The sequence below is a fragment of the Tupaia chinensis genome, unplaced genomic scaffold, assembly GCF_000334495.1.
Source record: "Tupaia chinensis unplaced genomic scaffold, TupChi_1.0 Scaffold000251_1, whole genome shotgun sequence".
In the NCBI taxonomy this organism is placed as follows: domain Eukaryota; kingdom Metazoa; phylum Chordata; class Mammalia; order Scandentia; family Tupaiidae; genus Tupaia; species Tupaia belangeri.
Window position 1 is genome coordinate 3987080 of NW_006159731.1, and position 16369 is coordinate 4003448.

The 16369-nt window shown below is 35.3% G+C and overlaps 1 protein-coding gene across 3 annotated transcripts in view; it reads left to right on the forward strand.

Moving 5' to 3' along the window:
* Positions 1–16369, forward strand: part of ARL15 (ARF like GTPase 15) — a 494530-nt gene that overhangs the window by 227774 nt on the left and 250387 nt on the right. For 2 of the 3 annotated variants that reach the window (XM_006149015.3, XM_006149014.3), the window contains exon 4: positions 12438–12646. In XM_006149015.3, coding sequence (XP_006149077.1) covers positions 12438–12646 — 209 coding nt within the window. Of the gene's footprint in view, positions 1–12437; positions 12647–12980; positions 13342–16369 lie in introns of those variants that run through there. The other variant, XM_027772066.1, reaches the window with a different exon arrangement.

The window sequence follows — 16369 nt, forward strand, 5'->3', positions numbered from 1 at the left end:
TGCCCTATAGCGAAAACCTTAAATAAATAAATAAATAAATAAAAAGAGATGTGGTCTCTTTATGAAGAGATAAAATATAGGTCATTCTCTTGATGCTGCTCACTTTTGTGTAGAAAAGTTTCCTGATATGTTGATTATTAATAAGGATTCTTGACTTTTAATTGATTTGTGTTAAGACTGTGCGTATGTGTAGGGGGGCCTATTGAATGAAATGATCTGATTATTAAGGTTTATAGCAAGACCATAATTTTTTTCTAGTTAAGGAGTAAATTAAAACTTAAAGGATACCAGCCAAGGAATAATTTGGGGTCTAGAGGATAATTTTCCCCCTCTGCTAATTATTTTGTGTTTAGTTATTTGGGTCTAAGATAAACTATGCAAAATAGCAGCAAATATATGATATGTTTGTTTTAAATCAGTTTCTAAAAAATTGCATGTTGATCCTATGTCGAAGTGGTAAATGTAAGCAAGTTAACATGCTTTTATACCTGTTTCCCTTTATTTTTTTATTTTTTATTTGTTTGCTTATTTAGACTAAGAAGGGCACGGAGGGAGTGATGTCTCCTTAATAGTCAACCATGAAAATAAATCCTAATCTGATATCAAAGTTTTAAGAAAATTTACCGTTGTGGAACCCTTTTGAATACCTAATAAATGGTTGGTTGTGTGTTTTTCCTCCATGTAGTCTGTTCTCTGCTGTCAGGCAAATCTATTCTTTATCCCAATCTAAGTAAAACTTAGACAATAGGCTTGGAATCATTTAAATTGTACCATCTCTCTTTTTTCTTCTGAGTGAGTTCTTCATGAGAACCTGAATTTGAAAGTGAAGTGACTGACCCCAGGCAGTGTTTCAAATGCATTTGTCTTCTCTTTGGCTACTGCATTAATTCTTAATAATTTTATGCTATGACTCTCAAGTGTGACAGATAGACTCTTATATTTTAAAGCTAATTAAAATTAATTTCATTTTGAGAGTTCCATTCACCTCTTAAAGTAATTGAATACATCCTACAGCATCAAAGATTGACTGGCAATTTCTGATTTACTGATATGATTAAGTATGAAGAAATCTGTTTAATAGTGTGTCATGTAGTGGGTCAATCTTGTTTTAATATATAGTAATTGTATAAAAAAGGAAGTCTGATCACCTTGTAGTAAGGTTCATTCATCTAGCATCAGTTATACAAACTATTCACATGGAGTTGTCTGAAGTAGAGTGATCATATCACGAGCATCCTTTTCGTAATGTTAGTTTCAAAGCACAAGAGGGAAAGCTTACTCCTGAGAACAGACAAAAATGGCCCTGCTTTAGAATGAAGCTCAGAGATAAGAAACAGTGTATCAGATAAGACATACAAAAGGATGAGAATGAGGAAGAATTATTTTAGACTATCTAAAAAGAGACTGTTTATACTCAAATCCAGGGAAACTATTGGGTCATCAGAAAAGTCATGATCCATTTCTGCATAGACAAATGCATTATGACTTTAATGATGACCCAATAGTACACATGGCTTTTTTCCCCCCCATTCATTTGAACTTAATCAGCAAATGTCAGCTGTCTGCTCTGTACTAGAGTCTGTGTAGACACTGAAGACTATGAACACACTGACCAGGAGGATCTTGGGGTGTTTTATCAAAGTTGATTCATGCAGATATTAGAGAATATGAAGATCTAGATAGAGGTTGAGGAAAATGTGGGATACAGAAAACAGTTACAGAAAGACAAAGGTCCATCTCTAATGAAAGTATTGTTTCTTTTTATAACATTACTACCTCAGGAATTGTAAGGAACCTTTTTTCCTTTTCCTGTTTATTTAGCATCTGTTAAACTTTTACTTCCAGACCTTAGAACTCAAATTAGTTTAGTAGCTCATTAAATGATAGGCCTTAATGGTGGCCAAATAATGATAACAAAATAACAGTTCGTATTTTTGAACATTTTGCATAACCTAAGCATTATGTTAAATAAGTCATCTCAATTACTCCTCACAAACTTCTGTAGTACCTAAGCATTATTATTTTTTCCCTTTTGTTGAAAAGGAAACTAAGAGTTTGAACAATTAAGCTGATTATCCAAGGTCACTCACATGACATATGACTGAGCTAGGCTTTCAGCCCAGTAATGCCGACTTCAGAATCCAAAATTTGTTAATACTCTATGGGCATATTATCCATCTGGACTGGATGCAACTCCATTGCCTTATTTTAAAAGAAAAATGTATACTGAATTGTGAAAACAGAATTCTTTCAAAATTTTAAAATATTCTTGATCCCTAAACTGAGAACTGCCAGTATTTGTGATTTATAACACATACTGATTTAATGACACAGTTGAAATCATAATGTATATTAGCTTCTGTACTTTATTAAATTAAGCATTGTTGTTACGTCCCTGAATTCTACCCTTTTCTTTGCCATTGGCTATTTTATGCTTACACCTAAATGATACTGGCTGCTCTTGTGTAATCTGTAGAGTGGTAACAACCAGAATAAAGAGAATGGTTCAGACAAGAAAACTGAACTCTCCCTGCAGGATCTCTAAGTATTTCCATCAAGAAATGTCATAGTGTTAAAAGGTGAAAGAGTGAATATCAGTAGAATCGAATATTGTAGAACTAACAGAATTCTTTTAAGGTTTTTATTACATGAGTAGGTTATATGGTAATAGCTTGTTTTGAGGTCAGATTAATCACACAAGGAAAATTGCTGTTAAAGTGAGAGACGGTTTTAATATTCTCCTCTTCACCATCAAGGCTTACAGCCTTTGACTCTAATTGTTCTTTATTCTACAAGATGGTAGATGAGATAGTAGGTGGTTTTAAACTTTTTTTGTGGCTGTGAATTTGACTTAAGATAGAACCCCGTGCATCTCTGTCAGTATTGTCACAGGATGGTAAGGTAGAGTTTACTGAAAAAAAAAAAATAATGATAATGGTGGGAAAGAAGTGGCAAGGTATGTTAGAATGCAATAAAATTCCCATAGTTTTAAAAGACCTTATTTCACCCTAGATGTGTAGCAAATATCTTTCAGTTTAGCCATAAAATTCCTGGTTTGGCTCTTCCCAATTTGTTGCTTTACTCAATGATCATTTCAACAAAATTTGTCCCACACTAGCTATTGTAACTACCAGATTTTCTGGAATACCATAGAAGTGCTCTGTTTTTTGTTTCATGCCAGTAGCTCAGGATTTGTGGCTTAGTAAACATTTGAAACTGTGTAAGTTGTGATCACCTTTGGATTTGTGGATCTTCTAAGGAATGAACACTTTGTTTTTGCAAGAGCAAAAAGAGTATGTTTCCCAGGACCAGCAGATTGCATAATGGTTAAGGTGTTGGACTCTCCATATGCTCAACTATGGTTCAAGTCGTGGACCTGGTGGCTTAAACCTCACGCCTGGCATGTGTATGGGTGTGAGTGCCCAAAAGTCCCTAGAGGAGACTGGAGGAGAAGGGATTGCAGTGCGGCCATTTCTCCTGGGTAGTAATTTCTTGCTCTCTGTCTCTCTGTCTCTCCAGCAAGTACAAAATCTCTTTTAAAAATTTCTTATAATTAATCCACAGCCCTTTCTTTCTACCCTTTCAGTTTTTCATTGTTACTGATTCTTCTGGGCATCAAGACAGTTGAAGGCTTACAAAGATAAAATTAGAAAGGATTCCAAAGACCATAGAATAATCTTTGTGGTTTTAATGCACTACTTAGCACATGCTGCATGGTGGCTACACATTTCCAGATACTAAAATAGGTCTCTGAGAAAGGCCAAGCAATAAGAAAGAAATGTTATTGTCTATGTGTTTAAGAAATTCTTGCTATCAGCTGTTGATTGAGAGAGATTCCTTACAGAACTGGGTAACTACCAGAAATAAAACCTACACGGTAACAACTGTATTTCAACAAACCACCACCATCCACCTAAAAGATAGTTTATTCATCTACCATGGAACGATTTGTTGGGTAAATTCTACATTGTACCTTTGAGAAATCTGAATATTTTTTAAAAGACTCATTCATCTTTCTTTTCTTTCTTTCTTTTTTTTTTTTTTTGGAGAGCTTTTTGCTATAGGATGCATGTACTCGCCAGAAAGACAGAGACAGAGAGACAGAAAGTGAGAAATCACCCCGCAAGGGGAGATGGCCATGCCCCAATTCCTTCTCCATTCTCCTCTCTGGATCTTGGGCATGCATGCACATGCACCTGGCATGAGTTTAAGCCACTGGGTCTGGGACTTGAACCGTGGTCAACTACATGGGAGACCAGTGACATAGCCATTATGCCAACTGCTGGTCCCCCATATGGCTCTTTCAATCTAATCATAAAGACAAAATAGGCATTTAGTTGATTGTACTACAGGGTAAAAAGTGTTATGAGCAGAATATAGAGAAATAGACTAAGCATCAGGGGAGGCTTGGTGGAGTGGATAACACTTGATATGGTCCTTAAAGGACATGTAGTGGTTTGAATGTGCAAGAGATGAGGGGACAGCTGACATGGTAGGAACCCCAGGCAGAGGAGGTAACAAACCAAATGCACAAGAGTGAAAAACTTGAGTCTGATTCAGGAAGTAAGAAGTTGTATTTGTGGAGTGTACAAGGAGAGCAGTAGAGATATGTGATAGGAATTCAAAGTGGAACCAGATAATGGAGAACCATTAATGCTAAATCAAGTAGTTTAGGAACTTCATGTTATAGGCATTTGCAGTTCTTATCAAAGTGGTGATATAACTTGAGCTGGTTTTCTGGATGTGTTTTACTGTATTCATGGTATAATGTGAGCTAGTTTCCTAGGCAGGTATTAGTAACATAATTGGATCCATGCAAAGACCAGTTAGTGGCCATTCCGGTGATCTAGATAGAAGGTGATGAAGGCATGCCCAGAGTGAGAAAGTAGAGGGTGGCAGGTGTTAGAATGCAGCTACAGTCTTCAAGTACTGTTATTAGGACTTGCCATTGAAGTTAGTGATGTAAAATTGTGTTTGAGTAACACAGATATCCAAAACATGTGTTGAGGAAAGATAAGGTAAGAAGAGGACAATTGATGTATCATCAGCTTGTCTAGTGTTTTGAAATTTAAGAAAAATAAAGAAATTTAAAAGTTTGTTTCTTCCATGAGTAAGAGAAACAGACAAAAAGATGGAGAGACAACACCCCAAACGAGGTCCTGATGCTGTGATCCATCTCCCACTCTCAGCAAGTCCTGATTATGATCACATGCACACCTAGCATGCTAGGAAGGTCTCTGGATGTGAACCCAGGACCATCCTTTGGAGGTCAGCTTCTCAAAGGATTGTATTTTAGCACTGTGCCACCATCCAACCCCTAGAAGTTTTTTCTTTTTTCTTTTTAAGGTAGCCTGAGGATTACCTGCCTCAGAGTCTTCCATCGAAGTGCTATTTAGTTTTATGTGCCTAGGCTGTAAACATTGTGATAATCTTCCTATAAATTAAAGTATGTGACTGCTGGATTAGAATTCCAGCATGAGACCAAGGAGATTAGTAAGATTCCTGGATGGACTTCTTAATTTTCAGATTGTAATCCTAACTCCCCTTTCTTGTCATTGGACTTGAGACAGGGTCGGAGTAAAGATAGTTCAAGTATAAGACTTTTTTCCTGCTGGAAAAGAACTCCAGATTTATGCATAAATTTTAAGGGTGCTTAAATTCTCTTTCACATAGTAAAGATGATGGGTATTTTCAGTCTAAACAATTCTAAAACTTATCTGGAGTATCTGGCTTCTTCAGTCTTTTAAAAATCATTACAGCACTCAAAGGTGATGATTTTGTTTATATGACTTAAATTCATCAATATTTGCCATGTTAGATGCTAATGCTGATAAAAATGTAAAATATGTTAAAATTCCTCTAAAAGTAACAATAATAAGCCCATTACATATAAGTAAGACATTTATATGAGAATTAATAAGTTTTTAAATAAAAATGAGAAGAATATCTGTGATTGGGTAACTTTTAAAGAAAAGAGGTTAGTTTGGCTTATGATTCTGCTGGCTAATAAGTCCAAGAGTCCACAACTCAAACTGTAGCAACTAAGAAGTACTACTAGTTGTTTTCCTTGAAGTGACAGGCTTACACGTCCATTTTTGAGGTGTCAGATATTTGAATAGTCATAGTGTGTTGCTTGAAATTTCAAGTGGAGTTCCATGGAAAGAAAAAGAAGTACTACTTTTGTTTACAATACAAGCATTTGTACAAGTGCTTTTCCTCAGAAGACTGTTTACTTTGGTATGTAGCAAAATTACTTTTTGTATACTTTGTATTTAGTCACAGAATATTAAAGATATGTTTATAAGCTCTTTAAAAAAAGTTTTCTTTTTTTCATGCCTTGCATGTTCGAGATGCCATGTTTGGGATTCAAACCACAGTTGCTCTGTGGGGTCTGGCTTCTGACGTACTGTACTTAACCACTGTGCTATAGGGTTGGCCCAAAAACTTTTAATAAGTGTAAGAAAATGAATCACTTTTATAACTGTATTAAGGACATTATAAGGCAAAACTGACTTTTCTCCCTGCATGTATGTAGTATTCCAGAATACTGTACAATAATTACTAATTTAATGGCAGTACCTCTGTTAGTGGTAAGTCGCCAGCAATTTTATTCACTTTGGTTTTGCATCATCGTAAGTGAGCATGTCAACACAGTAAAGATAACAAACAGTGTTTTCATATTATTGTGATTATAGTTTTGGTCTTCTGGGCCTCCTGAAAGGATCTTCAAGTCCACACTTTGAATCTGCTGCTACTTATTAGCAGAAGTTCTTCTGCTTAGAAGTTCTTCTTACTAGTATTTTCTACCCTAAATATGAGGGTGTACTTCAAAAATGCTTTGAATAAATGGAATTAAAGTACAAGTTTACTTTGGTGTGAAAAAATTTTGAAATTCATAACGAATTTCTCATGAGCTTTTCGGAGACTCCTCATATATGAATGTTACATGAACACGTCTTTGTTTTTACTTCCACATAATTGTGTTTTGTGTGCTCTCTCCCGCTGAGCCATCAGCTGGTCAGTTGGTCTAAACTGATACTAAATATTCTATTCTTAGGGTAACTGAAGGAGGCCCTATTTAAGTCCTGCCCATAACCCCATTTTCATGGGCACCAGACTGCCTTCTCATAGCTTTCACTTTGGATTCTTTGCCTGGGGCTTTCTATGGCTGTTGGAGCCTGCTTTTTCTGGGTGCCTTGGGAAAGCTGGAAGTGCTGGGTGATGAATGCTGCCCTCCTGAGCCCTCAACCAAGCACTGATGGGAGCCGAGGAGGGAAAGCTGGTTAAGACCCAACTCTTTCTCCTGTATTGTCTGTTCTATGCTGGCTCCCAGTTCCAGCGGAACTGGTTATCTGCTGTGGTCTCTAGTTTGATAACCCTCCTTTTGTGTGATCTGTCTTTCACTGACTCACTTTCGCACTCTGCCTCTAGTGTTTCCTGTATTCATCTCTCAAACTGGTGCCTCCTTAACAACTTTTGCTAAGACAGGATATTTTATTAATTAGGATATTTGTCAACCTCCTCTACACAGACCTCTACTTTTAGGACTACCCTTTATTTTTTATTTTAAATGTACAAATTACAAACCAGGTTTCGGTTTGATGTTTAGCTGCTTTTGATAACAAATATAATGTAAATGACACAGCATGCAATCTTTAGTCATAACAAAAGTAGCCTCAGATTGCTGTTTCACATTCACACCCTGCATTTGTCACTACTTACTTTTGCATTTGATTGTGGGTTAGGAATGTTGGGATGTGGACATCAAATGGGCATCCCTAACCTTCACAGCACCTGGCAGCTAGGATTCATGACACAGCCATTCTTCGTTTTAATCTGGTGACTAATCTGTGGTCTAGTAAGACTAAATAAACCACTGTGTACCACCCTTCTCATTGCTGGTTTTTTTGGCCCCAATTTGGGTTAAGCTGCTGTTCACTAAATTCATTGTGTAGGAGGCTTAACTGGAGTATAGAATTCCAAGTTTAGCATTTGTGGTGCAAGTTGGAATTGCTAAGATTTGGCAGAGAATTGTATAGCAAAAGATTAAAGAATGAGTCTGAGGGCCAGCAGGTGATGTGGTGGTTAGGGAGCTGGATTCCCGTATGGCTGCAGTATGAGTCCTGGACCTGGTGACTTACTTTCTCACTTTTCCTCTCTCTCTCACTCCGTCTCTCTCTGGTGAGCACATGTGCCCCATAGGATATTTTAGGAATATAATAATAATAAATAAAATTAAATAAATCTTTAAAAAAGAAATGGATATTTTTATTATTAATATATTATTTATATCTAATGTTAGAAAAAAGGAACTTTTTTTAAGTTAAGGTATTTCTCTTTGGATTTGTTTCATTCATTAATTTTGTCATTGAATTTATTGTCATTTGACTCATTATTTTCAGATGTTTTATGAACTCTTAAATATGGCGAATGAAAATATGTCAGTAGTTTTTCATTGAAAGATTACCACATGTGTTGGATTTCCAGTTTTTCCCATGTGTTTACAATGGACAAGTTCCATTAAAACATGTAACCAATATTCAGTATTCTACTTTTTACTCTTGACTCCCTGGACACCAGCTAATGTGCAGCCATATTTGTTCCCGCTGATATATTTGCAGACCTCATTGTAATTAGTATTACTTTGAAGGTTTTGAGCGTTGAGCTAAGACAAATAATGGCTTTCTAAATATCTCTTTAGGTCTTTGCTCAGTGACTTGTATGAAATAAGTGCTTAATAACTATTCATTGAATTAATTGGTTGGAAAATGTTCTTGGACATATTCCCACTCTGGGCATTAATTTATATAAGCACTTAGGTACCTTTTGTTCCAACAGGTTCCATTTTTTTTTTTCCTTCTTAGCTTATGTGTTAATAGAGTTCTTTTTAGCTTCATTGTCTCTCTATTCAATGATCACTCTATTTCAATTACTTTAGGCCTAAATGTATTTGTTGGTGAGTAACCTTGGCAAATTACATTATATTGCATCCTGATTTCCCTATTGATACAATGAGCGTAATAACAGTACTTTCCTCATTCTACTGTAATAGGTAAATGAATTAATAGATGTAAAACACCTAGCACAACCACCATTCAAATTGGTACTACACTGTTTTATCAATTGCAGTCATTGATTGGAAATGGATTTAAAAAATCAACAAAAGCATTCTGCGAGCATTGATCAACTCCATGGAACTTAAAGTAAAGTATGTTGTGTATATTTTTATTAGATGAAAATTGTGTGCAACACATCCTTTATGTTAGTAAGATTTATAACAAATTTATAAACATACAGACAGTATCTTTGTTTTAAACATTCACCACTTGGTAACACTGTCTCCACTTTTGTCTCTCAAGCTATGGATGGTTCTATAGCATATGGATAGTGTCTGGGTGTAGCTTGTAGCAGATGTTGTTGGTGTCCTACCCAGATCTCCTTTACTGGGCCAGTGCATCCATCTCCCAGCTGCTGCAGCTATTGGCTGCTAATGACTCACACCTGTACCCTTCTCCGGAGGACTGCCCTTGGCTGACAGTAATTGCTTCAGCCAAATATGTTTGGGAGATTATGAGATCAGGCCCCAACCCCCTCTTGTTCCCCAGAGATTGCTCATAACTAATGACTATATAGGGTTATAACAGCCCAGCCTCCTTGTCTATGGACTGGACAACTTCTGTGGTTTAATCTGTACTCTAAAATTCCTCATGGGAGCAAGCTGAGGCTAGATTTATGGAACTATCTTTGCCTAGCTTCTTCCCATTCAAGCTTACTTCTTTCGCTCTTTGTTTCTCCTGACAACATTCTATTCATAATCAGGTGTATAAGGAACACCATCTAAGGTTCTGCTTCTAGAACGCCTGGTCTACGATGTTGCTGATCTCAGTACCCCATTGTTTTCTGAGTTCCATTATTACTTACACAACTAATTTCCTATTTTAAATAATCTCTGGCTAAATTTCCTCTTTTTATTTTTGTTTTGTTTGCTTGTTGTCCTCTGCCTGGTATCTGTCAACCCTGTTCATATGCTGTGTCTTTGCATATTTAATGTTACTCAGTTTCAAATGTCCTTGACCCTTTTACATACCTCAGCCCTATATAGTATGATGGTGAATATACCAGATATTTGGATCTGAAAAGTGAATTTTAAAGCCTGAGTCAATTATATTTTCCTCTTCAGCTTGTTGTAAGAATTTTTCCTATATTCCAGACACACTCAGCACTATGTCTGGAACATAGAAAGTTCTTAATAAGGGGGAGCTTTTTTGTTGCTGATATTCTTTTAAGAGATTTGCCCCACTTTGGGTGAGATGCCTCATGTCTTACTCTCTGACTTTATTTATTGAGTACCTCTATGACAGCATTTTAATATACTGTAATCTAATCTTTGAGTTTTCTTTCTCTATTTCTCCCAGGAAATATGAGCTTCTTAATGTCATCCAGTGGTGTGTTGATTCTCTGAGAAGGAAAAAAACCTCTTATTTCTGATCTTGTTTGCTGATTTTTATGGTGCAAGTACTCCCACCCTGGCCAATTTCAGGCTGCCAATATGATGTCCTTGAACAAAGAGTTGGGAAGAGGTTTACACAGGTAGCACTTCCCAGCCAGTGCACAACAACCCCAGTCTTCACTCTTTGTATCCCTAACATTTAGCACAGAGTGTTGAACATAGGAACTAAATGCTCAATAAATGACTAAAATACAGTTGTCAACTGGTTAGGACTTAATCATAGGCAGTAATTTGGCAAAATTCCCTACTACCTATTTTTTGTTATAGAACCACAACACCCTTTCCCAAAACACACACACACACACATCCCCGCACATTACCCTCCCTATTTATGAATCAAAGTAATCAAGTGGTTGTCATGATGTTATAGGAAATGTGCATGTTCTCCCTGTGTAGGTTGCCTACTAACTAAGATGCAAATGCAAACATGTTCTATGTTTTAGCAGACTTGTGACTGGGGATCACTCACTTTACCTCTCTCAGCTTCAGTTTCATTGGAGAGTTGGACTGGATTGTCTCTAAAATTCCATTTAGTTCTCAAAATCCAAAGACTTAATTAGTATATCATTTCATTTCCTCATTCCTCACTCCTTCATCTTTCTTGCTCTTTTACTGAACTTTAAGTTAAACATTGTGCTGCATTTTACAAAAATGAATCTTTAGAAAGCTTATGGAAAACATGTATCATGAAGAAAGTATGCATGGATTTCAAAAATTTTTTGGACCCAATTAAATGTGTGCTTTGTTTTTCCATGAACTTTTTGAAGTTCTATATACAAAGGGAATTAAAAAGTGCCCTAGCCAATGAAAACCTCAAGTCTTTTTTTACAGATATCTCTTCTTATGAAGACCATGAATATGCTGATTACCTTCTATTTTCCCCCATGGGCAATAAATCTAAATGAATTTATGCAAGTGTACCGAAGGCCAAGATTTTAGTTCAGAAATTTTAGCACTTTGACACATAAAGTTATTGTGCTAATAACTCTCTAGATAGTATTCAACAAGGCTGCCCTGATTAGCAAGGAATTCTATTAGGAAATGTCACCAAGATAACATTAATGTTACAGAAAGAATCCTTGATGAATTTTGGGTTACACTGTCCTCTGAGCCAGGTTTAATTCATAGAGAATTCATATACTCAATTCATAGAGAAAGCGAAATCTAAATACATTTTTGTTTTGTTTTGTTTTTACTATAGGTACATATGCTCACTAGAGAGACAGAAAAGGAAAGTGAGACATTACCCCCACATTGGGATGTTCATGCCACAGCCCTTTCTCCTCCTCCATTCTCCTCTTGGGATTTTGGGCATGTATGAATGCATGCGCATGTGCCCAACATGCTGGGTCTGGGACTCAAACCATGCAGTCAACCATGTAGGATCTAGCTGCATTAAACTACATGCCACTTGCTGGCCCTAATCATATTCTTTTGAGTTTAAATGTAAGAAGTATTTATCCTGATTCTTTCTCACATTGGGATTTGAAAGTCATGAAGAATGACTGTTAAACTCTTGTATTCTCTTTCAAGGCTGCAGCCATTTACTGACTCTAGTGCCTTCTTTGTTCTCATCTCCCATGATCTCTTCCTTTTTCTAAAGAATCTGTTCTACTCTATACCAAAACTTAGCACCTCATCTTTTAAAAGTTAATTTACTTATTTCTTCTATGAGAGACAGAAAAGGAGAGAGAGGAGCAAAGATGGAGAAAAAGGAAGAGAGACAGCGGCACTCAAAGTGGGGCTCTTAATGCCACTGTCCTACTTCCAGCTCCAGGAGACAGGATCATGGGCACATGTAGGTGTGCCTGGTATATGTGTGTCATTTTTAAACCACAAGTTGGTTTCCAGTATGAATTACTGCTGGAAACATTTTTAAGTCACTTAAAAGTATTTTTAAAAAGGAAATTTTATTTGTTTTTGACAGGGGCTGATAATATCCGGAAATACTGGAGCCGCTACTACCAAGGATCTCAAGGGGTAATATTTGTATTAGACAGTGCCTCTTCAGAGGATGATTTAGAAACTGCTAGAAATGAACTGCACTCAGCCCTTCAGCACCCACAATTATGTACTTTACCCTTTTTAATATTGGCCAATCATCAAGACAAGCCAGCAGCTCGCTCAGTACAAGAGGTATGTCTCCTTAACTTAGCAAATCTTTGTCTACCTTGTTTGTTGGACTACTGCTGCCATATTATAATCTGGAATGACGCATATAATTTAGGTAATACTGGTTATTCTTTTTTAGCATAAAGCCTTAGTATTTTTAGGAGGAAAATCCTTTATCAATCCGATAGGACTTGTTTATTTATCTAATCATTCTTGGTGAGAACAGATTGGTTTTTAATTGTTTTGCACAAGTTAGAGGGTGTATCCTGGTATTTTTTCTCACTTTGAAGGGTTAAGGGCCTGCATGTTTAATATTTTTTTTAATGGCTCCATTAGTACTTAGTTCTTTCTTTTCCAGCTTTCGAAGGAATGCACCATAAACATTTCCTTACACCACTTGCCCTCACATGCCGTGTTCTTGTCTCTCCGAAATGTTCGTGTTCACTGTTGGCCAGGAAAATGGGTCTTAGTCTGTGGTCAGCAAGGCTGAAAATTGATGTCTCATTTTGCAAGTTCTGTGCCACCAAACACATTTTAATATGGACCCATATCTTTATCTTCATTTAATTTGATTTTTTTTGAGCTAGTATTTCTCCTATTAAAGTATGCTTAAGACTATTTCTCATATAATTAGTATCTCACTCAGTAGGTCTTTTGATTCATGGTACTAAGGTAGTGAGATATGTGAATAGTTTTTAAAAACTTAAATTGTAACCTAAGTATAGTGAAATCAAAACTTCTGATATATGCCTTCACACTTACAAATTTCAGGATTTGTTTTCCCCTGTTCCTTAGAAAATTGTGTGCTTCCTCAAGTGACATTTGAGTAAGATGATTAATGGGAATGACATTGCTCTTTAGTCTGAAAAATAATTGAGGAACCAAGAACATAGCTTGTTCTAACTCTAAACATTCCTCACACTTAATGTGCAACCAATGGCAAATAACTTTGTTCCTGCTTCTGGCTTCTCACCTGTAAATGGGAATAATGCAATTTATTATAATGAATTAGTGTAATTAATTCGGATAATTTACTATGAAGTTTGATATACTGAGTGGAATAGCCACATGAGAGAGTCTTCCAAAGGTTCAAGGAAAATATGTATAATGAAAGAACTAGGCATGGATTTAAAAGTCGTTTTTGCATCAAAATATACTCTAATTTCATTTTTTCATGAATTTTTAAAGTTCCCTTGTATATTGAGCTTTTAGTTTTAGGAAAATAGTAAAGAAAGCCAGAATTTATTGTTATGCAGAGCTCATGTCTATCTTTAGTTGCCTCATTCAGCATTAAGTACTTAGTACCTTTTTTCCCCAGGTTTTAGAAAACACTTTTTAAAATAATACCAGGTAATTAAAATAAAAAACAACAATAAATACCCATTGTGAAAGTCATAATGTGCAGATATTCAGCACTGTAAATGCAATACCTTCTTGATCTGTTGTTAAGATCACAGATAAATCGAAACTTCTCAGCATCAGTTTATTTTTGTCTTTCAAATGAGTATAATAGTATGTAATGATAAGTTGTTATGGGTATTAAGTGAGTTTATGATTACAATGTACTTTGATGAAAATGTGTTGTTCTTATATTCATTGTGGAAAATACGATAATATGCATGTGTATTATAAAATACAGACAGTAGTATATTTTATATATTAATATGTTTAACAACATATAATATGAACTATATACATGCTGTTATAACATCAAATCATTTTATCCAAATGATATACAAAATCTGAAAAGAAATTCCTCTTCGCTTTTAAATTTGAGAAACTTTTCTTTAGATGTGATATAATTGAAACTGACGTGTTCTTTAAACCTAAGATATGAGTCGTGGTAACCCTATAAAGGAATTACAGACTGCACATTGAATAAAGGAAGCTTCTAGCAATTAATTGCTTCTGAGTATTCCTTATGTGTATGGACTGGCTATCTCTTCTAGGTAAAAGGCACATACCTTTTTTCCTACTTTTTAAATTCATCTTTTAGTTAAGACAGATGGCTATAAATGTAATCATAGATATGGTTTGAAAATTATTCTAAACTTGAATATACTAGAGCATATGTCACTTTTACTTTTTATTTGTATCAATTTAAAGTTAACTTTCCTCAAAATTTTAACTTGTAATGGATTTTGCATAATACCGGTTTCAGAACTGCTTTCAGTGAAACTTTTCTTCTATGATGATATAAACACGTACCATAAAGGTATATGTTAACATTTTAAACTGTTTGAATAGGATACGTGGGCAGTTTCCATTATAGCTCTTGAAGTTTATGGAAACACAATGACGTACTCACATTTAGTTTGGGATTTATGGCAACTTCAAAATAGTTAGGAACAGTCATGGGTAGGAGAGGGTGCAGAAATTGAAAAGGGAGTCAAGTCACATTTAACTTGAAATATATGTCATTTTATAGAGGTATTGCATGCCCTGTGCCCTATTGCTTGCAAATATTTTTATTTATTTGCATCTTCTAATTTGTATAGTCTTTGTGGAATTTTCAAATGTTAAGTAGATGGTATTTTATTCTGCAAAATACTTGTGAATTTTAGGCAAAATTTTGTTCTTTCTGAATCAAGAAAGATGCTTTGAAAAAGTCTTTGTTGTAGTTAAGAAAAGATAATGAATCATAACGGCTTACTGATTCTTCCTTTTCTCCCTTTGAAATTATTAACATTTTATACTTAATGTATCATGAAGAAAACTCTGCAGTTATTTATCTTGTCACTAGAGTAAAACTTGAACAAATGTGTTTGGTTTTTAATGAGGGTATCAGAATATTATTGACTTTAGAAGTGGATAGAAGCCAGAGAAATCCAAAGGAGAAACTGAATTATCACTGGGATTCCAGCAGTGCATAAAAGTCATTGGGGAATTATTTATTTATTCCCCTCTTCTATAATGAGTCTTGCTATGTCTGTGTGGAGCATTGCATTAAGAAAGAAAGACAATGGTTAAAATTACTGTGTAACCCACAGACAGAGGGCAACATGCCCCATTATTTTCTTGCCCTTTCAGAAGCAAGTAGAGTCTTGTACAGCACATATTTTCCTTTTCTGTAATAAACCTGGTAATGACCTGTGTTTAACTTACCAGACTCGTAAGATTTTATGTCTTGAGAATTGATAGTGGAAACATGTATTTTTAAACAAATATAGTTAAAAGAAATAGCAAAACACTGGGAAAAAGAACACCCTTTATATACTGTCTGAAAGCCAAGCAATTCTTGCAACAGATGTTTGTTGTATTCACTTTGGGGAGGTGTAGTTACCACAGTTTTCCAGAATTTACTCATATCAACTATTTTCTCTATAGAACACATTCTAAAAAAATCTATAATTACATCAAGTGGCCCACTTTGGAACATTAGGGAAGATTCTGGTGTAATTTAAATGATTAAGCTATAAAATTAGGACTCTTAAGGACAAATAGGTTGTTTTTCAAATTTGTATTGAATTGTAATTGTATCTAATTTGTTTTATAACTCCCACAGGAGAGCATACTTCAGTTCTGAAGTTATTTAATAGATCAGGAGGATTTTATGAGAAGTTAAGTTGATATAGTAGCCAATAAATGTAATCCTATTTTCCCTCTACACAGTTGCTGATTGTGAATCTTTTCCCTCCTAGCTATTTAATATTTTATTTTTATTTTATTGAACATTATCATATCTTATATAAAATGATATATTTTGTTAACATGAAACAAAAAGTTCATATTTTAAGCAGTTTAATT